Source organism: Stegostoma tigrinum, unplaced genomic scaffold, assembly GCF_030684315.1.
Source record: "Stegostoma tigrinum isolate sSteTig4 unplaced genomic scaffold, sSteTig4.hap1 scaffold_204, whole genome shotgun sequence".
Classification (NCBI taxonomy): Eukaryota; Metazoa; Chordata; class Chondrichthyes; order Orectolobiformes; family Stegostomatidae; genus Stegostoma; species Stegostoma tigrinum.
The window spans coordinates 295,550-323,534 of NW_026728142.1; the positions used below are offsets into that span (position 1 = coordinate 295,550).

General features: G+C 42.0%; 1 protein-coding gene across 1 annotated transcript in view; it reads left to right on the forward strand.

Moving 5' to 3' along the window:
- The window catches only part of LOC125467360 (complement C4-A-like), a gene marked incomplete at its 3' end in the record, with an annotated part of 173,948 nt that overhangs the window by 32,512 nt on the left and 113,451 nt on the right, over window positions 1–27,985 (forward strand). Inside the window, exons 5-9 of the mRNA XM_059643735.1 lie at window positions 8,877–8,962; window positions 13,344–13,426; window positions 20,318–20,405; window positions 24,592–24,694; window positions 25,983–26,109. Coding sequence (XP_059499718.1) covers window positions 8,877–8,962; window positions 13,344–13,426; window positions 20,318–20,405; window positions 24,592–24,694; window positions 25,983–26,109 — 487 coding nt within the window. The remainder of the gene's footprint in view (window positions 1–8,876; window positions 8,963–13,343; window positions 13,427–20,317; window positions 20,406–24,591; window positions 24,695–25,982; window positions 26,110–27,985) is intronic.

A 27,985-nucleotide genomic window follows, 5' to 3' on the forward strand; every position in this document is an offset into this window, starting at 1 on the left:
TTTTTATGCATTTTAGGATGCTCAGCACTGCTTCCACTGTAATGTGGACATTTTTCAAGATGTTGCTATTTATTACCCCCATTCTCTAGCTTCTCAACAGTAAGCACTGATCCAATATCCTCATTTAGCATGTCCTCCCCATCTCCTGCAGTTCCATCTGTGGTGGCCTTGTTAATCTTTAAGGACCCCTATTCTCTCTCTAGCCACCCTTTTCTTTCCCCCTTAATGCATTTGTAGAATCTCTTTGGATTCTCCTTGGCTTTGGCCAAAAGGGCTATGTCACGTCCCTTTTAGTCCTCCTGATTTCCCTCTTAAGTATATTCCTACTGCCTTTATATTCTTTTAGGGATTCATTTGATCTCTGCTGCTTATACTTGACATGTGCGTCCTTCTTATTCCTAACCAACACCTCGATCTGTGTAGTCATCCATCATTCCCTATACCTACTAGCCTTGCCCTTCACCTTAAAAGGAATATACTTTTCCTGGACTCTCCTTATATCATTTTTGAAAGTTTTTGCTTGAGACCATTAAAATTTGTCCTTCTCCAATTTAGAATTTCAACTTTTAGATCCAGTCTTTTCTCTTCCATGATTATTCTGAAGCTAATAGAATTATGGTCAGTGGCCCCTCACTGATACCTCAGTGACCTGTCCTGCCTCATTTCTCAACAATAGGCCAATTTTTTCTCCTTCTCTAGTAGATACACCCATATACAGAATCAGAAAATTTTCTTGTACACCCTTAACTAATTCCTCTGCATCCAAGCCCTAACACTATGGCAGTCCCAGTCTCTTGTTTGCAAAGTTAAAATTCCCTGCCATCACCTCCCAATATTCTTACAGATAACTGAGATCTCCTTACAAATTTTGTTTCTCAATTTCCTGCAAACTATTGGACATGTCTATATGACAATTCAACGAGGTGATCATCCCTTTCTTACTTCTCGGTTCCACCCAAATAACTTTGCTGGATGTATTCCCAGGAATATCCTAAGTACAGCTGTAATATTATCCCTATTCGAAAACACCACTCCCCCTCCTCTTTTGCCACTCTTTCTATCATTCTTACAGCATCTAAAGCCTGGATCATTTAAGCTGCCTGTCTATCCCTAAGCCATGTTTCTGTAATCCTTATGATATCCCAGACCAATGTTCCCAAACATGCCCTGAGTTCGTGTGCCTTACCTGTCAAGCCTCTTGCTTTGAAATAAATTGCATTTATTAAGAGGCCTAACAATGCAATCAGTCCTCCCTCATTCTCTGTTTTGTTCCTGCCTGCTGTCTATTTGACTTACTCCTTTACCCAACTGTATCAGCCTCAGACTGATCTCTTTTCTCCCTATGTCCCTCACTCTCCTTGCTTGTTTGAATGCTCCCAAGCAGCTCTAGCAGATCTCCTCGCCGGTATATTAGTCCCTTCCAATTTAGGTGTAATCCATCTTTCTTGTACAGATCACTTCTATTCCGGAAGAGATTCCGATGATCCAAAAATGTGAATCCTTCTCCCCGTACCAACCCCCCAGCCACACATTCAACTGCTCTATCCTCCTATTCCTACACTAACGAGCTCATGGCTGCAGGAGTAATTGAGATATTACTACCCTTGGGCCAGCTTTTAAATTCCTGAATAACTTTCTGTATTCTCTCCTCAGAACCTTGCCCTTATCTCCTCCAATGTTGTTGGTTCCAATATTTACCATGACCTACTGCTGGTCCCTTTTCTCATTGACAATAGCCTGCAACTTATCTGAAACATCCTTGATCCTAGCACCAGAGAGGCAGCACATCATTCTGATGTCTCACTGTTGGCTGTCTGTGTCTCTGAATAGAGGGTCCCCTATCACAATCGTTCACTTGGAACCTGACATACCCCTTGTTACAGTGGAGCCAGTCTCAGTACCAGAAATGTAGCCGTTGGTCCATCCTGTTCCCCAACATTTTTTCCAAAATGGCATACTTGTTTGAGATGGGGATAACCACAGAAGACTCCTGCACCTGCACCAATGTCTCCCCGACCCCAACCTTTCCTGGAGGTTTCCCATCTGTCTGACTGCATCTTTTGGTCGATCTCCTTCCCTGCAACTACCATCCATCACACCCCCTGGCTGCTGTAAATTCTTCATTGCCTGTAACTGCCTCCCTGACTGATCCATGTGATCCAATACGATTCACAGCCAAACAAACTTCCTGCCGAAATAATCATCAAGAATGTTGAAATTCTGCGTAATCTCCGACATCCAACATGAAAGGCATATCATTCTTTGCACCTTAACATCTGCACACCCAGAAAATAGCACAGTCTTACTGACCTAAAAACACTGCTCCAGGCTAGCTTAGTACCTTTTGTATTGTTAAAGTTTTTAATCAACAGACAGATCTCAATGAAAATGTATAATCAAAAAAGAACCTACTCGACTCTACTATCTCAATGGAGTCAGGTTTACTATCTCAATGGAGTCAAGTTAGATAAAGTACAACGAGATCTAGGTGTTCTTGTACATCAGTCAATGAAAGCAAGCATGCAGGTACAGCAGGCAGTGAAGAAAGCTAATAGCATGCTGGCCTTCATAACAAGACGAATTGAGTATCGGAGCAAAGTGGTCCTTCTGCAGCTGTACAGGGCCCTGGTGAGACCATACCTGGAGTATTGTGTGCAGTTTTGGTCTCCAAATTTGAGGAAGGACTTTCTTGCTATTGAGGGAGTGCAGCGTAGGTTCACGAGGTCAATTCCTGGAATGGCGGGACTATCATCTGTTGAAAGATTGGAGCGACAGGGCTTGTATACTCATGAGTTTAGGAGGATGAGAGGGGATCTGATTGAGTCATTTAAGATTATTAAGGGATTGGACACTCTGGAGGCAGGAAGCATGTTTCCGCTGATGGGTGAGTTCAGAGCCAGAGGACACAGTTTAAAAATAAGGGGTAGGCCATTTAGAACAGACTTGAGGAAAAACGTGGATATATGGAATGCTCTGCCCCAGAAGGCAGTGGAGGCCAAGTCTCTGGATACTTTCAAGAAAGAGATGGATAGAGCTCTTAAAGATAGGGGAATCAAGGGTTATGGGGATAAGGCAGGAACAGGATACTGATTGTGGATGATCGGCCATGATCATAATGAATGGTGGTACTGGCTTATAGGGCTGAATGGCCTACCCCAGCACCTATTGTCTATTACTCTACTCACTGTAGATTTAGTAAAAAGTTACACTTTAAAAGTAGCCACTAAACACTTTGCCTGCTGTGAGAAACCCCACACAGATTTATTTGTTGCCCCCAGGTCAGCTGGGAATTTTACAGCTTGTGTGTTTTTCTTGGAACTCCAATGTCCACCAATACTTGAAACTAAACAGCAAATACCTCAGTTCTGGAGATGGACAGCAGTGCAGGTCTCTTTCACAGTTTGATCCATTTCCCATGTGGCCACTGCCTTTGTCTCACTTCTTCCTCTTTAAGGTGCCATTGTTTTGATCTTTTCTTCTCCAAAGCCCCAAAACAATGCAACAGCTTATAAAACAATAATTACTGTTCCGAGAATTCGAGGAAATCGGGTCCAACCCTGAAAATATCTCGGAAAAGGAGCAGCTCCTACAGCCTTGATTTTTTTTTTCCTGTCATTCATATTGGATTAACCAGAATCTCTTTTTCAGTCAATGTGGATTATGAATGTACTACAAGAGGCTGTTGTGATGTCTGTATTCTTAAATTCAAAATTAACGGCATGATGGCCTATGGCCATTTCAGCGACATAGATAGAGCACAGACAGGAATGGTTGTTGCAGTTTCCGGGGTTTGGATGTTTCAGTAAGATCACGGAAGGTGGTAAAAGAGGTGGAGGTGTGGTATTGGTAATCAAGGACAGTATTACAATGGCAGAAAGGACGTTTGATGAGGATTTGTTGACTGAGGTAGGATTGGTTGAGGTTAGAAACAGGAAAGGAGACGTCACCCTGTTGGGAGTTATCTACAGGCCTCCAAAAATTTCCAGAGGTGTAGAGGAAAAGATTGCAAAGATGATTCTGGATAGGAGCGAAAGTAACATGGTAGTTATTATGGGGGAGTCTAACTTTCCAAATTATGATTGGAAAAGCTACAGTTAGAGTACTTTCGATGGGTCAGTTTCTGTCCAATATATGCAGGACGGTTTCCTGACACAGTATGTAGATAGGCCAACAAGAGACAAGGCTATATTAGATCTGGTACGGGGTAACGAGCCAGACCAGGTGTTAGATTTGGAGGTTGGTGAGCACTTTGGTGATAGTGACCACAATTCAGTTATGTTTACTTCAGTGCTGGAAGGGGGTAGGTGTATACTACAGGGCAAGTGTTATAGCTGGGGAAAGACAATTATGAGGCGATTCGGCAAGATTTAGGATGTACAGGATAAGGAAGGAAAATGCAGGGGCTGGGCACAATTGAAATGTGGAGCTTGTTCAAGAACCAGCTACTGTGTATCCTTGATAAATATGTACCAGTCAGGCAGGGAGGAAGTGGTTGAGTGAGGGAACCGTGGTTTACTAAAGAAGTTGAATCTCTTGTTAAGAGGAAAAAGGAGGCTTACATAAAGATGAGGAGTGAAGGCTCAGTTCGGGCGCTTGAAAGTTGCAAGTTAGCCAGGCAGGATCTAAAGAGAGACCTAAGAAGAGCCAGGAGGGGACAGGAGAAGTCTTTGGCAGGTGGGATCAAGGAAAACACGAAGGCTTTCTATACGTATGTCAGGAATGAAAGAATGGCTAGAGTAAGATTATTGCCAGTCAAGGGCAGTAGTGGGAAGGTGTGGGTGGAGTCTGAAGAGATAGGAGAGGTACTTAATGAATTTTTTTTGTCACTATTCACACAGGAAAAAGATAATGCTGTCGAGGAGAATATTGAGATACAGGCTGTTAGACTAAACGGTATTGAGGTTCACAAGGATGAGGTGTTATCTATTGTCACACCTTCCAGAATTGCTAAGTCCCCTGGGCTGGATGGGATTTATCCTCAGATTCTCTGGAATGCTAGGGAGGAGATTGCAGAGCCTTTGGCTTTGCTCTTTATATCATCATTGTCGACGGAATAGTGCCAGAAGACTGGAGAATAGCAAATGTTTTCCCCTTGTTCAAGAAGGGGATGAGGGACAACCCTGGTAATTGTAGACCAGTGACCCTTATCTTGGTTGTGGGTCAAGTGTTGGAGAGGATTATAAGAGAAAGGATTTATAATCATCTAGAAAGGAATAATTTGATTGGGGATAGTCAACACAGTTTTGAGAAGGGTAGGTTGTGCCTCACAAACCTTATTGAGTTCTTTGAGAAGGTGACCAAACAGGTGGATGCGGGTAAAGTGGTTGATGTGGTGTGATAAGGTTCCCCACGGTAGGCTATTGCAGAAAATACGGAGGCATGGGATTGAGGATGCTTTAGCGGTTTGAATCAGAAATTGGCTAGCTGTAAGAAGACAGAGGGTGGTGGTTGTTGGAAAATATTCATCCTGGAGTTCAGTTAGATTAGATTAGATTCCCTACAGTGTGGAAACAGGCCCTTTGGCCCAACAAGTCCACACCGCCCTTTGGAACATCCTGCCCAAACCCATCCCCTTATAACTCTCAAACCCCTGAACACTACAGGTAATTTAGCATGGCCAATCCACCTAGCCTGCACATCTTTGGACAGTGGGAGGAAACCTGAGCACCCGGAGGAAACCCACACAGACATGGAGAGAATGTGCAAACTCCACACAGACAGTTGCCCGAGGCTGGAATTGAACCCGGGTCCCTGGTGCTGTGAGGCTGCAGTGCTAACCACTGAACCACCGTGCCACCCCAGTACTCGTGGTGTACCGCAAGGATTTTTTTTGGGGCTACTGCTGTTTGTTATTTTTATAAATGACCTGGATGAGGGCGTAGAAGGATTGCTTAGGAAATGTACAGATGACACTAAAGTCGGTGGAGTTGTAGATAGCGCAGAAGGAAGTTGCAGATTACAGAGGGACATACACAAGCTGCAGAGATGGGCTGAGAGGTGGCAAATGGAGTTTAATGGGGAAAAGTGTGAGGTGATTCACTTTGGAAGGAGTAACAGGAATACAGAGGACTGTGCTAATGGTAAGATTCTTGGTAGTGTGGATGAGCAGAGAGATCTCAGTGTCCATGTGCATAGATCCCTGAAAATTGCCACCCAGGTTGATCGGGTTGTTAGGAACGCGTACAGTGTGTTAGGTTTTATTGGTAGAGGGATTGAGTTTCCGAGCCATGAGGTCATGTTGCAGCTGTACAAAGCTCTGGTGTGGCCACATTTGGAGAATTGCATACAGTTCTGTTTGCCACTTAGAGGAAGGATGTGGAAGCATTGGAAAGGGTTCAGAGGAGATTTACCAGGATGTTGCCTGGTATGGAGGGAAAATATTATGTGGAACGGCTGAGGGACTTGACACTTTTTGTTAGAGAGAAGAAGGTTAAGAGGTGATTTAATAGAGACATACAAGATAATCAGAGGATTAGATAGGGTGCACATTTGATAGCCTTTTTCCTCGGATGGTGATGGCTATCATGAGGGGACATAGCTTTAAACTGAGGGATGATAGATATAGGACAGATGTCAGATAGGTTCTTCATGCAGAGTGTGGATTGCCCTGCCTACAACAGTAATAGAATTGCTGACTTTAAGGGCATTTAAATAGTCATTGGTAAACATATGGATGATAATGGAATAATGTAGGTTCTTCAGATTGGGGCTTCAGATTGGTTTCACAGGTCAGCGCAACATTGAAGGCCAAAGGGCCTGTACTGCGCTGTAATGTTCCATGCTCTAAGACTGACAACCAAAGCATTTAACATTCACCTTCAACAACAGATTTTAAATCAGTGAGACTATTGAAAAGCTATGGCAATGGGCATTGAGTGGAGTGTAGTTTTAACCTCACCACCAGTCAGAAATCTACCTAATTGGTAGGAGGCAGGTTACATATGGCATGCTGAACTGGTATTGAGTCCATCTTTGAACTGATCCCATCACTTTAATGACAGTGGTGCTGCATATTGCTGTTTCAGGATGCAAATAAAACACCCTTTTGTATAAGCAGAAAATAAATACATCAAGTACAAAGAAAAATAACACCATAAGTACACCCCATAGTTCCAAAGATGTGTGATCATTTTCCACTTTGCGTTAAAAATCTTGTTTTTGAGGCATTGTGGTATTAACATATTTCATGTCACGGAAGTATAAAGTGATGCATTTAGGCAGAACAAACAAGGAAAGGGGATACAAGATCAACATTTGGATCCTTAGAAGCACGAGTGATTGGAGGGACTTCGGTCTGATTGTCCACAGCCTCCTTACTTCAGCAGGACAGATTCTTGACGTGGTTAAGAACCATTTGGGATGCTTGCTTTTATTAGCTGAGGCTTGAAGTTCAAGAGCAGCATAAACTGTTGGCTAGGCCACTGCTCGAGTATTGTGAGTGTGGAGAGCAGAGATCCTAAAGTCTAATTTAGGAATAGACTCAGGAGAAGACATAAAAGTTTACAGGTCACAAGATTGGTACTTTGTTTTTGTTTGAAACTTTTCAACTTGCACATATCCAGTCAAGTGAAGACAAAAAATTGAATTATTGAAGTTTTTTTATTATTTATTATTTGAAAAGGAAGTGCTAATTAATAGGCAGTTGCTGCTGCAGAAAATAGGCAAGCTAATTTTTACTCTCTGATAACTGCCAGCCTTGTTCAAACTTCAAACCTGCTAATTTGAATCTGGGTGGTCAAGGTCTTACCCCAAAAAGAAAAAAAAATGGATAACACAGGCAATTCTTCAGTAATTTCCAAAGAAGGCCCCGACCCAAAACATCAGCTTTCCTGTTCCTCTGATGCTGCCTAGCCTGCTGTCTTCCTCCACACTTTTCTTTTTAAATCTCTGACTCCAGCATTTGCAGTTCTTTCTGTCTCAAAAAAATTGCTCCTGCTTATCACCTAGTCTGTTGATTTGAACGAGGTTTAATATATGAACATTCAAAGTGCAAAGAACAGGTCTAAAGAACATATGTGAACCTATGTGCATGGGCTACTATGTAATCCTGAATGATGTTCCTACATTGATGTCAGCATAATTCTTTGAGATCTTATCTTATTTAGCAAATATTGTGCAATCACGGAACCACATTTAATGTTGCTTATTTTGCTGTGAGTATTGAAAAAGGCCTGTATGGCCAGCACCATGCTTGTTGTTAACAGCAGAGTGTGTGAAGAATTTTGCTGACAAGCAACTTTATCAGCGAGGTTAACTGTATCACACAGGACCATTTGTTGGAAGTGGTGTACACTAAACTAAAAGGGCTTGCAGACAGACAGTACATACAGAGACATTGTGTCTCTTTCAAATTAACAAAATGGGTGACATCCATTTTCCGAATTGTAGAATACCTTGCCCAACCAAATGTAACTTGCTTGGGTTTTAAATTGAACAGTCAAGGCAGTTAACTGTCAGTCATAATTAACTGGTGGACTCCCATTCCAACATTTCAACCAATCTGAGTCCATTCTCATGTACTCTGCTCTCATACAGAATCTGTGCTGTGTTTTCTTAACTTTAGTACTTCATGTGCATTGTCCTGATGATTGCAAGATGCAGTGTTTCAAAAAAAATACCTTTTTCCATCAATGTTCACATTCTGCACGGTGAAACAATGATTTGGAATATCTTGAACCTGTTACCTTATTTAAAACAAAGTATTGGTCAAAATTGTGCAAGGTGGTATCCCACTTCCGGAGAGAATGTGTTACTTTACCATTGTCAGTGTTAGATAAGGAAAGCTGCCCACTCATTATTTGAGGCCTTTCCATTGAACCATAATGGCCAACACACATGGTTTCACACTGAATATGTTTTGGCTTTTTTTTAACCAGAACTCCCGCAGCATACAACTCACAGCTGCTGACTGGATGTCAGAGAAAATGAAATTGCTCCGGACAAGAGTCCCCGATAATGAAGAGTAAGTTATTAACATATTTCATTTCACATGAATGTGAGATGATGCACTTGGGCAAGACAGACAACGCAAGAGAAAACATGAACAGCAACAGGACCCTTGGAAGCACTGGGGATTAGATTCACTCACTGGTGTGAATGCCCACTACCTCCTTATTTTAGCAGGACAGGTTGATAAAATAGTTGAGAGGCCTGGAGCTGCGTAAAATGTTGTTTAGGCACACCTAGACTATTGCATGCAGTTCTAGATTAAAATCACAGAATACCTATAGTGTGGAAGCAGGCCATTTGGCCCATCGAGTTCACAACAAATTTCAAAGACAATTCCAGTCAGATAAGTCCCCTAGCCTTTCCCTATAATCTGGCATTTCCCATGGCAAATCCATTTAGCCTGCACATCCATGTAAACTAGGTGGATTGGCCATGCTAAATGGTGCATGATGTGCACATGTTTGGACTGATGGATGCGGGGAAATTGAATAAGTTTAAGGAGGTGCAGAGCAGTTTCTAATCAGTAATGGGTTAAAGAGTTATGTGGAGGTACAGCAGGCAGTAAAGTGGGAATGACGCTGAGGTCAGATCAACCATGATTGTACTAAATTGTGGAGCTAGCTTGAGGGGCTAGTCTTTATAGAACACAGCACGGTACAGGCATTTGGCCCACTTAGTTGGGCCGACCTTTTATCCTACTAAATCAATCTACCCTGCATACCCTATATTTTACTACCTTCCATGTGCCTAGACAAGAATCGCTTAAAAGCCCCTAAAGTGTCTGACTCCACCACAACTGCCGGCAGTGCATTCCACTCTCTGTGTCAAGAACTTACCTCTGACATCTCCTCTACACCTTCCTCCAATCACCTTAAAATTATTCTCCCTCATAATAATCATTTCTCTGACTATCCAGTCTCTCTATGCCTCTCATCATCTTGTGCACCTCTATCAAGGAACCTCTCATACTTCTTCGCTCCAATGAAAAAAGCCCTTGCTCCCTCAACCTTTCTTCATCAGACCTGCCCTCCAGCCCAGGCAGCATCCTGGTAAATCTCCTCTGCACCCACTCTAAAGCTTCCTCGTCTTTCCTATAGTAATGTGACCATAACTGAACACAATATTCCAAGTATGGTCTAACCAGAGTTTTATAGAGCTGCAGCATAACGTCACTGCTCTTAAACTCAATTCCCCTGCCAATGAAAGCCAACACACCATACGCCTTCTTTACGGAATTTTGTACGGAATGGTAGTGAATTGATATCAATGTCAAGCAACAAAGTCATGACAACTTGGCAACACCTTTGTGCAGAAAGTCAGGTATGCCAGCATGAATTCAATTTTCATCACATCTGATGTGTGTAGACCCCCTTGGAAGAGGACCTGAAAATTATGGCAGAAGCAAAAAAAGGAATAAATCAGAATGTTGATTTCAAAACAAACCACTAGCCAAGGTGCTGGAATACCGAGCAGTGCGATGGCTCAGTGGTTAGCACTGCTGCCTCACAGCGCCAGGGACCCAGGCTCAGTTCCACCCTCAGGCAACTGTCTGTGTGGAATTTACACATCTCCCCGTGTCTGCGTGGGTTTCCTCTGGGTGCTCCGGTTTCGTCCCACCGTCCAAAGATGTGCAAGGTAGGTGGATTGGCCATGCTAAATTGTCCACAGTGTTTCAGGGATGTGTAGATTAGCTGGGTTTATAGCTGGATGGGTCTGGGTGAGCTGCTTTGAGGGTCGATGTCGACTTGTTGGGCAGAAGGGCCTGTTTCCATACCATAGGGATTCTATAATTCTATGATGTAAGCAAAACTAAAAGATATAAAATAAAATGGAGCAGAGTCACTATTATGTGGGACTGTCTTGCTTGCAGTAAATATATTTGGGCGGATGTTTCATGCGTGTAATTAAAATCACGAATAGAATCAAAGGGTCAGATGACACTGAAACAGACCCTTCCACCTAACTTGTCCTTTCACAGTTTCCCAAACTAAACTAGTCCCATTTGCCCATGCCTAGCTCGTATCCCTCGAAACCATTCCTGTTCATGTACCTGCTTTCTCAATGTTCTAACTGTACCTGCGTCTAATACTTCCTCTGGCTGTTCATTCCACATACAAACCACCCTTTGTCTGAAAAAGTGACCCCTCAGGTCCCTCTTAAATCTTTCTCCTCTCACTTTAAAAAAAAACTCCCCTCTAAATTTGAATTGCCCTACCTCAGGAAAAAGACCATTGACCTTCCCTATTCCTGTCATGATTTTATATACCTCAGTATGGTCATCCCTCAATCCCCTACACACCAGTGGAAGAAATGCTTATCCCGCCTCTCCTTATATAACATAAATCTTCCAGGCGCAGTAATATCATTGGAAATCTTTTCTGCACCCTGACCCAGAATTCTGAGAGGAAGAAAAATCGACGATGAATTAATATTTGTGCAAGGGGCTAGAAGGCGTGGATTGAAGGTGATTGTCACACTGTGCATTACAAATCAGTGGTCCAGCCAATGGAGCTTATCGATTACATTAATGCGTGAGTGAAATTCAATGAAAGTGCTTCTGTGTATTTAGAGTCAGAGAGTCATTAAAGCCGTACAGCATGGGAATGGACCCGTCGGTCCAACTCTTCCATGCCAAACAGATACCCTAAATAAATCTAGACCCATTTGCCAGCATTTGGCTCATATGCATCTAAACCCTTCCTATTCATATACTTGTTCAGATGTCTTTTAAATGTTGTAATTGTACCAGCTCCACCACCTTCTTTGGCAGCTCATTTCATAAACACATCACCCTCTGCATGGAAAAAGTTGCCCTTACGTACCTTTTAAGTCTTTCCCCCTCACCTTAAACCCTCTAGTTTTGGACTCCCTCACCCCAGGGAAAAGACGTTGTCTGTTCACCCTATCCATGCCCCTCATGATTTTATAAACCTGTCAGCCTGTCGCACTCCAGCGAAAATAGCCCCAGCCCCTCCCTATAGTTCAAACCCTCCAACCCTAGCATCATCCTTATAAATCCCTTCTGAACCCGTTCAAGTTTCACAACATCCTTCCTACAGGAGAGACCAGAATTGCACACAGTATTTCAAAAGTGGCCTAACCAATGTCCTGTGCTGCCACAACATGTCCTCCGAACTCCTATATTCAATGCACTGCCCAGTAATTCAATGCACTGCCCAGTAATTCAATGCACTGCCCAGTAAAGGATAGCGTACTAAACGCTGTCTTCACTATCCTGTTTACCTACAACTCCACTTTCAAGAAACGGTGAATCTACGCTCCAATGTCTTGTTGTTCTGCTACACTCCCCGGGACCTTTGTCAGTAAGTGTGTCAGTCCTGCCCTTATTTGCCTGCCTCATTTTATCTAAATGAATCTTCATCTGCCACTACTTGGCCCTTTGGCCCGTTGATCAAGATCCAGTTGTACTCTGAGGTAACCTTCTTCCAAAAGTTCCAACAGAATAATATCTTCAAAGGATATTTCTCTTGGATGAAATGTTCAACGGGTTTAGCTTTTGCCCGTTGGAATTTAGCAACATTTGGAGCCAATGCAACTGAATTATAGCAAATCCCAAGAAGTGTCCGCGTGGCAGATGTGGGCAGGATAGAACAATCTTGAGCCAACTATCTATTTCTAAATATCATAGATAAAACATTGAAAACAATGATCAGGCTTTTTTTTTCAGAAAATAAAGCCTTTGACTTTATTTTCTGAGAACGTGGAGGAATATAAATATAAGCCAAACACATATCATTGCTTAGTAAATGAGGAGGTGAAAGCTTATCGTGGGCAGGCTGGAAGGGTTACAGTCAGGTCAGCCATGATTTTCATGCTAGAATACTGTAATTCTACAATTCAGTATTTTTCCCCAGTATAATATTTATTTGAATGGTGGTTGGCACTTCTATCTCTTTTGTTAAGAGAGCTAATCCACTGTGAGCTGGTCCTACATCTACTGGAGTTTAACGAAATGCAATTTCATTGAAACATCTAACACAGGAAAGGGTTCAGCAGAGTGCACGCTAAGAGGTTCTTTCACTTGACTATACAAACCAGAGGACAGAGCATAAAATATGGATTTTTAATCTCCGAATGCATTTACGACAGAGAAGCATTTCTCTTGGGATTCATGGTGACTCAAATAATATTTTGGGAGCATGGGAAAGAGCAACAACTAAAAAATGTGCAGTCTGTAGTGATATGTGACCTAATACTTTGTCCTTCTGACGCTGGTACCTGACATGTAATAGATTCCCTCTGAACATCCTTTACAAATGTACATCAGAAAATGAGCCTTGATGCACATCTGTTTTTAATTTGTAACAGACACATTGATAAAGTATTTGTTTCTCTTTTTCCCTCTGTCTTTTGTTTTCATGTTGACACAATAGATCTGGAATTTGGCGAATTGAGGCAGAGTTTTTGGATTCGCCCATGTCCAAAGTTTCAGCGCAGTTTGAAGTGAAGGAATTCGGTGAGTGCTCCTTCATGATCAATGAGACAATCTAAATAATCATGAGAACTCTTACTTTGGTTTAATGTGTCAAGGGAATGCAAGTCCGCTACAAAATCTAATTTTACCTAACTTAGGATGCGGTGTCTCATTCTTTTGAGAACACATGTAGACACAATACCTCCAAATGGATGGAATGATTATGGCTTTATTTCAGCAATTTAGAATGCCCAAAAGTAATTTAAAACCATGAAGTACTGCTAAAGTGTACTTGCTGTTGTGTTTCAGGAATTGTAGCAGTCACATTTTTCAAACCTGCGGCGGTGCGGAGTTGGGGAACAATGAGGTTAGAGGCTGTGGGTGGGAGGTCCCATGAGGTGATGAGGTCATGGATGGCATTGGAGATAATGGTTTGGTGCTCGGGGGTAGGGTCATGATCCGGGGCTGGTAGGAGGAGGTGTCGGAGAGTTGGCGTCTGGCCTCAGCAATGTAAAGGTCAGTGCGCCATACGACCACTGCACCTCCCTTGTCTGCGGGTTTGATGGTGAGATTGGGGTTGGAACGGAGGGAGCGGTGGGCTGCCCGTTCTGCAGGGGAGTGGTTGGAGTGGGTGAGAGGGGTGGAGAGGCACTGCCCGTTTCTATCTCCTTCCCAAAATCCACAAACCCGCCTGCCCTGGCCGACCTATTGTCTCCGCGTGCTCCTGCCCCACTGAACTCATTTCCACCTATCTGGACTCCATTTTCTCCCCCTTGGTCCAGGAACTCCCCACCTACGTCCGTGACACCACCCGCGCCTCCACCTCCTCCAGAACTTCCAATTCCCTGGCCCCCAACACCTCATTTTCACCATGGACGTCCAGTCCCTATACACCTGCACTCCTCATGCAGATGGCCTTAAAGCCCTCTGCTTCTTCCTGTCCTGCAGGCCCGACCAGTCCCCCTCCACCGACACTCTCATCCGCCTAGCCGAACTTGTCCTCACCCTCAACAACTTCTCTTTCGATTCCTCCCACTTCCTACGGACAAAGGGGGTGGCCTTGGGCACCTGCATGGGCCCAAAGTATGCCTGCCTCTTTGTCGGTTACATGGAACAGTCCCACTTCCGTACCTACACTGGCCCCAAACGTCACCTCTTCCTCCGTTCCATTGATGACTGTCTCGGCGCCGCCTCTTGCTCCTAAGAGGAGCTCGAACAGTTCATCAACTTCACCAACACCTTCCACCCCAACCTAAAGTTCACCTGGGCCATCTCCAACACATCCCTCACCTTCCTGGACCTCTCTGTCGCCATCTCAGGCCACCAGCTAGAAACTGATGTCCATTTCAAGCCCACCGACTCCTACAGCTACCTAGAATACACCTCCTCCCACTCACCCCCCCGCCGAAAAAATTCCACCCCCTATTCCCAATTCCTTCACCTCTGCCGCATCTGCTCCCAGGATGAGGCATTCCACTCCTGCGCATCCCAGATGGCCACGTTCTTCAAGGACTGCAACATCCCCCCCTGCAGTGGTCAAGAACGCCCTTGACCGTGTCTCCCGCATTTCCCTCAACAAATCCCTCACACCCTGCCCCCGCAATAACCGCCGTAAGAGAATCCCCCTCGTCCTCACGTAACACCCCACCAGCCTCTGGATACAACACATCATCCTCCGATACATCCACCATCTACAATCCAACCCCACCACCCAAGACATTTTTCCATCCCCACCCTTGTCTGCCTTCCGGAGAGACCACTCTCTTCGTGACTCCCTTGTCCGCTCCACACTCCCCTCCAACCCCACTACACCTGGCACCTTCCCCTGCAACTGCAGGAAGTGTTACACTTGCCCCCACACCACCTCCCTCACCCCCATCCCAGGCCCCAACATGACTTTCCAAATTAAGCAGATGTTCATCTGCTCATCTGCCACTGTAGTATCGTGTATTCACTGTACCCGGTGTGGCTTCCTCTACATTGGGGAAACCACGCGGAGGCTTAGGGACCGCTTTGCAGAACACCTCCACTCGGTTCGCAATAAACAATTGCACATCCCAGTGCAAACCATTTTAACTCCCCCTCCCATTCCTTAGACAACATGTCCTCCTGCAGTGCCACAATGATGCCACCCAAAGGTTGCAGGAACAGCAACTCGTATTCCACTTGGGAACCCCGCAGCCCAGTGGGATCAATGTGGATTTCACAAGCTTTAAAATCTCCCCCTCCCCCACTGCATCCCAAAACCAGCCCAGCTTGTCCCCGCCTCCCTAACCTGTTCTTCCTCTCACCCATCCCCTCCTCCCACCTCAAGCCACACCTCCATTTACCACCTACTAACCTCATCCCGCCTCCCTGACCTGTCCGTCCTCCCAGACTGATCTATCCCCTCCCCACCTCCCCACCTATACTCTCCTCTCCACCTATCTTCTCCTCTATCCATCATCGGCCTGCCTCCCCCTTTCTCCCTATTTATTTCAGAACTCTGACCCCATCCCCCTCTCTGATGAAGGGTCTAGGCCCGAAACGTCAGCTTTTGTGCTCCTGAGATGCTGCTTGGCCTGCTGTGTTCATCCAGCCTCACACTTTGTTATCTTTAATTAAGCTACCTATATTCTCATTCAAAACATTGATATCTGTATAAAACAAAATATGGGTCCCAGCACTGATTCCTGCAGAGCAAGACTGGTCACAGACCACCAGTCAGAAAACATCCTCCTACTGCTACTCTCTGTCTCCTATGCCTAAGCCAGTTTTGTATCCATCTCCTGCTGTCGTAGAGTTATACAGCCTGGAAACAGACCTCTTGGTCCAACTCATCCACGCCGTCCAGATATTCCAAACTGTTTTTGTCCCATTTGACCCATATTCTGTAAACCCTTGCAATTCATGCAGCCATCCAGATGCCTTTTAAATGTTCCCCTGTCAGCTCATTCCATACACTTGCCAAACTCTGCGTGAAAAAGTTGCCCCCTCAGTCCATTTTAAATCTTAACCTCTCCTTAAACCTATGGTGTCTTGTTTTGGACTCCTGTACCCTTGGGAAAAGAACTTGGCTATCCATCCTATCCATGCTCCTCATGATTTTATAAAACTCTGTAAAATCACTCCTCAGCGTCTGGTGCTCCAGAGAAAATAGCCCCAGCCTATTCAGCCTCTCCCTGTAGCTCAAACCCTCCAACCCTGGCAACATCTTTGTAAGTGTCTTCTGAACCCTTTCAAGTTTCACAACATCCTTCCTACAGCAGAGAAACAGAATTGCACACAGTATTTCAAAAGTGGCCTAACCAAAGTCTTGTACAGCCACAACACGATCTCCCAACTCCTACACTGACCTATTGCCAAATGCTGCCTTCAGTATTCTGTCCACCTGTGATTCTACTTTCAAGGAACTATCTCCCCCAGTCCTTTTGTTTGGAAACACTCCCCAGGACACTTTCATTAACTATAAAGTCCTGCCCTGATTTACCTTACCAAAATGCAACACCTCACATTGATCAAAATTAAATTCCATCTGCTACTCCTTGGCCCATATGATTAAGATCTTGATGTACTCTGAGATACCATTCATGACTGTTCACTACACCAGCAATTTTGGTGTCACCTGAGAACATCCCAATCATTTATATGGGTGACAAAAAGCATCGATACTTGCAGCATACCACTGGTTACATGTCTCCTGTCCAAAAAAACACCTTCCACCACTACCTTCTGTCTCCTACCTTCAAGCCAATTTTGTAACCAATTGGCTAGCTCTCTCTGGATTCCATGTGATCTAACTTTGCTTACCACTCTATCTTGCGGACCCCTGTTTAACACCTTGCTTAAACCCATATAGATAATGTCCTTCGATCTACCTCCATCAATTTTCTCGATCACTTCTTCAAAAAAGCTCAAACAAGTTACTTGGACAAGATTTCCCATGCACAATGCCATGTTGACTTTCCCTAATCAGTCGTTGACTTTCCCTAATCGGTCCTCGCCTTTCCAAATGTTTGTAAATTCTATTTCTCAGAAACTCCTCCAACAACTTGCCCACTGCTGACTTCAGGCTCTCTGGTCTGTAAATCAGACTGGATTCATAAAATCTATAGTTCTCTGTTTTTTCTTTCCCACCTTTCTTAAGTAGTGGCACCATGTTAGCCAACCGCCCGTCTGCTGACACCTGCCCTACGGCTATCCATGATTTTAAAAAAAATCTCAGCATGGGCCCTGGAGATCTTTTCACTAGCTTCTGACAAAGATCCGGGGTATACCTGATCAGGCCCCAGGGGTTTATCCAACTTTTACATGTTTTAAAATGTTCAGCATCACCTCATGTAAAATGGAAACATTTCAAGATATCGCTATTTATTCCTCCAAGTTCTCTATCTTCCATATCCTTCTCGACAAAGACACTTCCTGACACTTTTTTTACACCTCCAAATTCTTCGTTTGAATTCTTTGCTGCCAGCTTTGTATTCTTAAGGGCTCTGTCTCTTTTCAGTTTCCTAAACCTGATGCATGCCTCCTAATTTATTTTATCATTCAAGGTTCCCGAATCTCTACTTTTATCCTTTATTTTCTGAAGAACACACTGGACCTGAAATCTACTGAACTGATCTTTTTAAAAGATTCTCACATTTCATATGTGGATTTATCCTCAAACAGCGCAATGAACATTGACCAATTCCTGACTAATGATGTTGTATTTAGTCTTCTCTCAATTCAGTGCTTTCACCCGAGATCTACTCTTGTTCTTAGCATAAATAACATGAAACACAGAATTATGGTCACTGTTGATAAGAAAGCTTTCAGGAACTGAGGCTCTTATAATTAGAGGCAGAGAGTATGAAAGCAAGGAAGTGATGCTAAAGCTAAATCATTTGCAATAACATATTTGGATATTGTGTTTGATTCTGTGCACCTTTTTATTTCAGGAAGGATTTTAAAACCCTAGAGAGAGTACATAGGAAAGTTACTGGAATAGTCCTAAAAATAAGTGATTTTAGATACAAGGAAAGATGAGAGAATTTGGGTGTATTCTCTTTGGAGTTGAGAAGATTAAGAGGAGACCTCATTGAGGAATTCAAAATTGTGAACAATTTTAACAAGAAAAAGAAGAAAATTCTATTTCCTCCAGTTAGTACATTAGTCCCTGAGGGACAAGATTTCAAGATTATTATCAGAAGAGCTAGAAGTGAGATGAGGAGGAAATTTTTTTACTCAGAGTTGTTAAGATTCAGAATCCCTGCCTGGAATAGTGATGGAGGCGGATTACATATGTAGTTTCAAAAGACAGCAGGATATCTGTTTGAAAGTGATGAACTTAGATGATTACAGAGATAGTGCGGGAGAATGGAACTAGTTGGGTAGCTATTTCATGAGCTCATACAGACACAGTGGGTCGAATGGCCTCCAGTGCTGTAAAACTCTATGACTATCTTTGTGGGTTATATGAAAATAATCAATAGGCCAACAAATGTCAGGGCAACATTACACAGTGTTCACTCAATATTTAGAATACTGTGTCCAATTTTGGGCCCCACACCTCAGGAAGGACATACTAGCCCTGGAGCGTGTCCAGCTGAGATTCACACGGGTGATCCCTGGAATGGTAGGTTTAACGTATGATGAACGGCTAAGGATCCTGGGATTGTACTCATTAGAGTTTAGAAGGTTGAGGGGAGATCTCATAGAAACTTACAAGATAATGTATGGTTTAGAAGGGGTAGATGCCAGGAAGTTGTTTCCGTTGGGCGGGGAGACGAGGACCCATGGGCACAGCCTTAAAATTAGAGGGGGTAAATTTAAAACTGAAATGAGACAATATTTCTTCAGCCAGAGAGTGGTGGGCTTGTGGAATTCATTGCCGCAGAGTGCAGTGGAGGCCGGGATGTTGGATGCCTTCAAGGCAGAGATCGACAAATTCTTGATCTCAGAAGGAATCAGGGGCTATGGGGAGAGTGCAGGGAAGTGGAGTTGAAATGCCCATCAGCCATGGGTTAAATGGCAGAGTGGACTTGATGGGCCGCATGGCCGTACTTCCACTCCTATGTCTTATGATCTTATGGTCTTATGGTAATATTCTAATGGACACCACAGATCTCTTCCGCAGCCAGATCCAAAGACAATTAAGCCAAGTACTGATACAGGTGACATGGCCACTATGTCTATGAAACACAGATGTGTCTGGCATAAAAATATAAATAAGTACATGCCTTTGTGCGCACGTACACACACACGCACATGCAAAAACTCTCTTGAACCCACATGAAAATCCATGCACTCTTCTCACTCGGACAAGTGTATAGTTTTGCATTGGGGCAACAACATCCATACAAGTTGAACATCAGGAGCATTTGCACCCTCGTGCACATGTCTGCAAGCATCCTCTTACTTACATCAGTCAACACCCATCACTATACAGGTCTTGTGCTAAGATGCACTGATCATTCTGTGAGAACAGTGTCAGTTGGTCCCTTTCCCTTGCTGAGGTTTAATTGCTCGTAGTACTTTACAGCATAAATTAGTTGCCATGGAATTGTTTCTCATGATATTGTCATTATAAAATACCTCTTGATTTCACCTTCCAAATCATAATCAGCTTAGCATTAACATTGTCTCTATGCATGCAGATATATACACACACCTACACATACAAGCTCACTAGTCATGCAATATATGAATAAAGAATCTAAAATCTTTCCACCTCCGCTGGATTACAGGTCTGAAATGACAGATTCTGTGAAGATGAAAGAAAGAGTCTTGTTCTGGAGTCTTTGAAAGTGAGCAGATTAACTTTGCGATCCGGACCTCTGTCAACTTTTCACCCGTAGGTCTGGAGATGAAGCTAATTTGTAATTAGAATGTGCATTACATTTAAAATATTTTGAACTGTCAGTTTTTGCAAGATTTTTCCGATGGGTGAAACATAACTATCTGCTGATGAAGTTCTCCCCAGGTTTGAAGTCAAGGTACAAGCAGATCAAATGTTCTACCTTGTGACCAAGGAGGAGTTCAAGTTCAAAATAGTGGCAATGTAAGTGAGGCCACAGGCCAATGTATGTGCAGTATCTTAAAGGATGAAGTTCACTGTGGTTTCTTATGACATTTTGTGTAATATCCAGACTCATTTGACAGTTTGCACTTTATCTTTTTAAATGTCTTTCATTTGCAAATTATGGATCCACTCTCATACATTGTTCGATACCTTTAGGCAACAGTGTCAAACTTCCTTGCTGAAAACTCAAGAGACCTGCCTTTGTGTTTCACAAATATGAAATGGCAACGAAGCTTGTAGTGGATTCGTTAACTGTGAAGGACAAAACCATCGTCGTCAGTCCCTTTTTCAATCCGTGTTCCATACCTAATAACTGCATTCAGCCGTAGGAATAAAGCAGTATATTGCAATGTTCCAATACATTGAAGCTCCTCTTCAATACATTGTTTGCAAATAACTCTGTCATTTCTCTTCCTTGTGAAATGATCCTGCAACACCCAAGATATGTTTGATTGTAATGTTCTGCATGATTTTAATTCCCAATTTTAATTGCATCACTGATCTAGATGTACAAGGGTGGCAAATCTATGGAAAGACCAAAGCTTGAAGTTCCTGTTCTAACCAGTCACCAATTTAAGTGGAATTATATCTTGTTCCTTTAGTCTTGCTGTGTCCAAATCCTGGAAATCTCTAACCCAACAGCCTTGTGGGTATGCTTATTCCATGACTGACTGAAATAAATTGGTTAGTTTTTATTTCGCTTGCCTGGTTAGGCCATTTAGATTAGATTCTCTACAGTGTGGAAACAGGCCCTTCAGCCCAACAAGTCCACACCACCCCTTGAAGCATCCCACCCAGACATATCCCCCTATATCCACGCACCCCTGAACACTATGGGCAATTTAGCATGGCTAATTCACCTAGCCTGCACATCTTTGAACTGTGGGAGGAAACTCCAGCACCTGAAGGAAACCCACACAGACACGGGGAGAATGTGCAAACTCCGCACAGACAGTTGCCTGAGGCTGGAATCGAACCCGGGTCCCTGGCGCTGTGAGGCTGCAGTGCTAGCCACTGAGCCACTGTGCTGCCCCTAAATTTTTCCCATTGATTCTGCTACACTATTCGATCATGGCTGAAATGTACCTCAACTCCATTCTCCAGCTTCTCCCCATGACCCTTTTGTCCCATTAACTAATCAAGAACCGATCTATCTTTGATTTAAATGCACTCAATGTTCTGACCTCACAGCCCTCTGAGAAATTCCTTCTCCTCTTGCTGCTAAATATCCGTCCTTTCACTGTGAGGCTGTGCTGTTGGGTTCTAATCTCTCCATCCATTAGAAAGATCTTTTCCATGTCCACTCTATCTCCGTATCTGTACATTTCAATCAGACCTCCCCTTCTCCTTCTCAACTTCATCGAGTACAGACCCAGCGTTTTCAACTGCTCCTGATATGACAAGCCCTTCTTCCTGCAATTTATTCTTGTAAACCTCTTCAATTGGACCCCCTTTCTCAGCCAGCACACATTTTCTTTTGATTTGGGCCCAAGACTGCCTGTAATATTCTAAATGCAGTTTTACCAGAGCCTTCTACAGACTCAGCAGTACATCTCTGCTCTTGTATTATATACCTTTTGAATGTATGCCAACATTGAATTTTGCTTCAGCCAACTGAACCTACATACCTTAAAATCCTGAACTGGACTCCCAAGCCCCTTTTGGTCTTCAGATTTCTGAAACCTTTCTACTCAAAAAAAATACTATACCTTTTAATCTTCTTACTAACATATGTAACCTTACAATTTCCTACGTTGTATTCCATCTGCCGCTGCTGACCATTTGCTGATCATGTCCAAGTCTCTTGCATCCCGGTTTTATCATACAGGGTTTAGATTTCTTGTTAAACTTTGACGGAAGGAAAAAAAAAGAACAATTATGGCAGAAGCACCCTGAATTATCGCTAACCTAAAAATGTTGGTATAATCAGATTAAATAATACCTTTGAATGTGGAATTATGCACTTTTGTCTATAAATTGCTCAGATCAAGGTGTATTGGCATAAAATTTGTGGAGCTGTTTCTTCTCTGAAGTCACCACTTGGAGGTTGGAAAATTCTGATGTAGTGCAGTTAGTTGAAGCAGCATAACTGCTGCTGTTAGCAGACTTCAAGGATGAATCATTCGCTGACAATGATAGTTCTGCCTATCCATGAGAGCTATGTAAAAAGGCCAGAAACAGCAACTGTTTGATGCTGGTGAGAAAGATTGACACTTGATGAATTCAGTGGGAGCCCACTGAAGCTAGATGTTTAATTAATGTTGGAATTATGCTGGCAATTATATACTAAGAAGCAGTCTGAGAAATGTTGGTAATCAGTCTCATGAAACAAGATTGAATGACTAAAATATCATCTGTCATTGAAGCAGTCCCAGTCAGAAATAGTTTGATGTTGTTTCAAGGCCTTGTCTTCCAACATGAAGAACCCTTTGCTAATTGGATCAAGTTTTTACGAAATTTACTGACCTACATGAGCCTCAATGGGATCTGTATTGACTGCAGAGCTATTCAAAAGCAGCCATGGGGGTGTTGCACATTTGTTTGATATATTTTCCCATTTTTTAGAGTTTAAGTTGTACAGAGAGTGTATGTGGTTTAGAATAATTACTTTAGAAGTTCTGTCAGCCTATTTACTCACCATTCTGTATATTCGTTTTGTTCACCTTTGTATGTTTTATTTTAAAAAGCATTATTTGTGTGAGCTCACACCTCTTCTTTTCACATGTTTTGCTCTTCTGCTCGTTCAAATCTTTACCAAATTGTTTTGAATTAAGGTACAGTACAGAAAAGATACAGCTTTATCATGTATTTTCATTACAGTAATCATAACTTTGTTCTTTAGACAGATACATGAATGGGCAGGTAGCAGAGAGATATGCATCCTTGGAAAATAGGCAACAGGTTTAGATAGAGGATTTGAATCGGCGCAGGCTTTGAAGCCCGAAGTGCCTGTTCCTGTGCTGTAATTTTCTTTGTTCTCTTTTGTTCTTTATAACTAATTCAGCAGCTTATCTGTCAACACAATACTATGCCACTATCGATTCAGTTGAAGCCACAATTACATTGTAATCCTTCCATATCACAGAATGATGAGGGGATTGATCACAGCTTACATAGACTAGACATAAGAGTATGTTACCAATATTTGGCTGTAAAGACTTCAGTAAAGTGAATGATCAGGCATGATGGCATGTCAAGTCACACATGAAATTAATTTGGTGAAATTCTTTGCACTGCAGAGAACATGTCAATAGGTTGGATGGGGGAAGTTGGAAGGTGATATCAGTATTTTGTATTTTTAAAGTAGAAAATACTGTCCTGCTCTTACAGCCAAAGTGAAACTTATTTTTGTTTATATCTTTGATATACTGTAATTTCTTGCAATGACATTAAATGATAACTCTTCTAACAACCAAGTTTTCTGTTCGTCCAGCTTCACACTTTGTTATCTTTCTGCCCCTGAGATGCTGCTTGGCCTGCTGTGTTCATCCAGCTTCATACTTTGTTATCTTGGATTCTCCAGCATCTGCAGTTCCCATTATCTCTGATCACAAGTTCTCTACAAATTTGTCACTCTCTAACCTTTTTCATTATTCATCTGAATGTCACCTTCACAAATTATCATCAACAATTTCTGCACACAGCCCAGCGTTTTTGATTCTTGATTAATTAATTTATGGATCTCTAATTTTATTCACATTATCCTAATTATGGTATCTGACCCCAGGTTCTATAGAGTTCCATTCTGTTAATCCAACAACATAACCATAATTGGATTTTTTTTTTCAGTCCATAATTTCCCCAGTGGACCAAACGTGAAATATCATCATATGTTGTCACCAGCTTGTGTTTGGAAAGGATCAAGGGAATCTGGCAAATTTAACTCGTCATTTTAGCTTAAATGAATTGATATAACTGCATGTTTTTGTTGGTAGCATTTTCACATTGTGGGACAAAACTTCATGTTGCAATATTTGCAGGGGCTTCCTGCTCCATTCGCTTACAATAAATCAAATTAATAATCTGTATTGTTTCCTCTGTTTTTATTTTAATGTAGGTTAATAAATGTAACTAGAATTTTTAAACTGAGGAGAGTAAACACACTAAATTACAAGTTGTGCATACTATAACACTACCTCCTAAGATGAAACTGTTGTTTTGAAAGGCATACATATGGTGAGGCAGTCGAGGGTAAGGCATTTGTGAGATTCGGGATCCTTCACGGAATTAACAAGACGTATGTTGGAGGTCTCGAACAAGAGCTAACAGTAACTATGTCTTTACTGCTTTACTTTGTAAACTCGGCTAATTGACAAAAATATGAATTGTACTCTGACTAAATGTGGATTAATCATTGTCACCTGTATCTTCATTGTTTATTTCAACTGTCTGTGCTTTACAGACGGAGAACTGGGAGGAATAAGTTCATGTTCCATATTATGACAGTTTCAGAAAGCTCCACTTAAGTTAGTCCACGACATCTCCCTGCATGTTTTAAGCTTTAAATGCTTTTAGAATGACATTTTAACTGTTGAAATTGAGTAAATTTAGCAGAGTTTCACCTTTTAACATTTCATCCACTCACACACCGATAAGGATGTATTTTCTCTCTCACATGTTTGTGAAAATGCAAATCTGTTTTGAATTTTGGACTTAAAGTGATAGAACTCTTGGACTATGGAGCAACGTTAGGTCATGGTTTTGCCTCAACAACAGCAAATTTGGCACTTCAAGATTGTCATGCCATTTAATAAATTATGTCTGATCGGATTGTGATTTCCTCTTCAGTCTCATAACTGCACGCCATTGCCCTTGACTGCCTTTTCTATCACAATTGAAATGAGGTGGAAAAGTAGAAACAAGAAAGAAAAATCAAGAGCAGGAGTCAGGCATTTAAAACCACGAATTTGTCTGTGATTTGATTAATCCTTGAATTGTCTGTGGTTTACCTTCACTTAACAATGTCTGTTGCATGCCCTTATTTAAAAAAAAATGTATCAATCAATATTATTTTCAGCTGTAGTTCACAAACTGATTATAGTGTTTTTGAAGATTGGTTCACCACACCTTCACTAACCTCTTTCTGATGAAACATTATCTGCTGTACTGTTGGGTTACGGCTATTCCTAATGTTCAGTCCAACCCTAACCCTTTCACTGCATAAATTTCTCACTCTAATGTTAAGCATATTCATTTTTTTCTTGAAAATTTCGACAACGAACATTTCAACTCTTTTAATCACCTTAAAACTCACAATTGGATACACTCTTTTATACTCACAGAATAATGTGATGTTTCAGCAACCTGCTCATAATTTGCCAGTATCTTTTGTTTTATATTTCTGGGCTGATGGGTACCTTTCCTTGACCAACGTATCCTTGATATGATATGCAGAATTGACTTAAATACATCAGATGATGTCTCAGCAGTGCATTTATATATCTGTAATTGTTTACTTTAGTGTACTATTGCCTTGTGGTTCAAAAGTCAAGAATTATTTCAAGGCAATTATCTTGCTTCTATGATTGATACATCGTTTTTTTTCACCGTTTTCAGTTGGTGAAGGGAGAAGTCAATTCCTCTCTCAACACTCAAAGGCTATTGGAAAAATCCAACCTGATGAACACTGATGAGCTTGTGGGTCTGCATCTTTATATGGCTGTGACTGCTGTAGAATTAGTCAGTAAGTAAGCTGAATTACTCCAATCCCATGTTAGTTTCTCAGTCCCCAGCCCTTGAAAATGTAATCAAGGAGATATTTACTGCAGATTTCCTAAAATATATTGCAGATTGCACATCACAACTGCACATGGAAAGCAAGATTGAAATGTCTTATTTCCCAGTATGTGGATGTTACTGGCTAGGTTAGCATTTATTGCTGATCCCTAGTTTCTCAGAGGGCAGTCGAGAGTCACCACATTGATGTGGGCCTGGGATCACGTGTAGACCAGACCAGGTAAGGGTGGGAGGTTTCCTTTCCTAAAAGATGTAAATGAGCCAGATGTGGTTTTCCCAACAATCAACCATGACGTCATCCAGATTTGCTTTTTTAAAACTTCACTGTCTCTGTGGTGGTATTTGAACCCTAGTCTCCACAACATTAGCTGAACTTTTTGGATCAGTAGTCTCACATTTGTATCACTAAACCATTGCCTCATGATTGGTCAACAGAATTATTTGCATATGTATGCCAGTTGTGTTCAGGTTGTGCTGTGGCATCTTTTGATGTATGTACAAGTTCAAGGTTATCTCTAGACCAATGAATCGTCCATTTAGTTAGCACATCTGGCTCAATATTGTACTGAGATGACTCTGTTCACAGAAGGTCTGAAAATGAGGCCAATTTAAATGGAGGTAAAATATTGTAGCATACAAATGTAAATAAAGAGATGATTTTGCCACATACGTCCTAGACCAGTCTTCAGGTTGTTTATCTAAATTCTTGAGATATGAATTTGAATCTCACAAAACGAGAAAGCAATGCTGTTCTCAGGCTTATTAAGCTTAAATTGTCAGTTTCTTTACACTGTGAGGAAAAATCTACCCCACGTTTCTATTGACAAAGGAAACCTGCTGGTTCTATAGTTCCCATTATCTCTGGTTCTATACAATGAGTGACTCCACATGCATGACTATGTGACTCTGAATGATTGGATTCTGTTGTGAGGCATTTTTGACAAGGAGTGCTTGTTTACACTGGAGTTTATGCAAATTAAGGGTGACGAGTGAAGTGTAAAAGATCCTGGTGTCTTAGCGATGTGAAATTGGAAGGGAATTTTTCTCTTGTGGGCCATTCTAGATCTATGGCCTACTGTCTCAAATTCAGGGCTAACCATTCCAGGATGGGGGCTTTTTTGTATTTTTAGAAGGTTCATGTGTGGCTTTGGAACTCGTCTGTTCAGAAGTCTGTGCAGGCAGAGACAGTTAGTAATCATATCATCATAATGATCAATTTCAGTTAGACATGGGTTATGGAATTTGATTGGAACTGGGAACTCAAAAGAAAAAGGATCAGCCATGCTTGTATTGAATCATGGAGCAGCCTCTATGGGCTGAAATGCGGTATTTCTACTCCTGTTATTTTGTACAATCATATAGATTCTCAAATGTGCCCTGATGTGGACTCAGTTCAAGGAAAAAAGTGATGAAATATTAATGTGGGCGTTTGAATTGGTATTCATAATCTGAGGAAGAATAATTTGCAAAATAAAAACATCCACCCATCGTCTTAATAACTTGTTCTTGGGTGCATTGTTTTCTGCAGTGAAACTTTCAAGTGCAACTTTGTCTGTTAAGAAACTTTGGGATGTGCTAGCATGCCGAACTTCAATACAAGTTGTATTTCTCTTCCTCTGTGCTATTGTGTTTAAGTCACTGTGTTTTAAAGCTCTTTGCCCTAATATCATGATGTTATATTTACTTTACAATCATAAGAATATTCCATGGTTATGTGTTTAGATGATTCATTCAGGGAAAAATATCAATGTTATTGCAAAATATTTTATTTCTGCTCAAAGCAAGCTCTTGCCTCAAGCGAAAAGAATAATTCTAATGTTTAC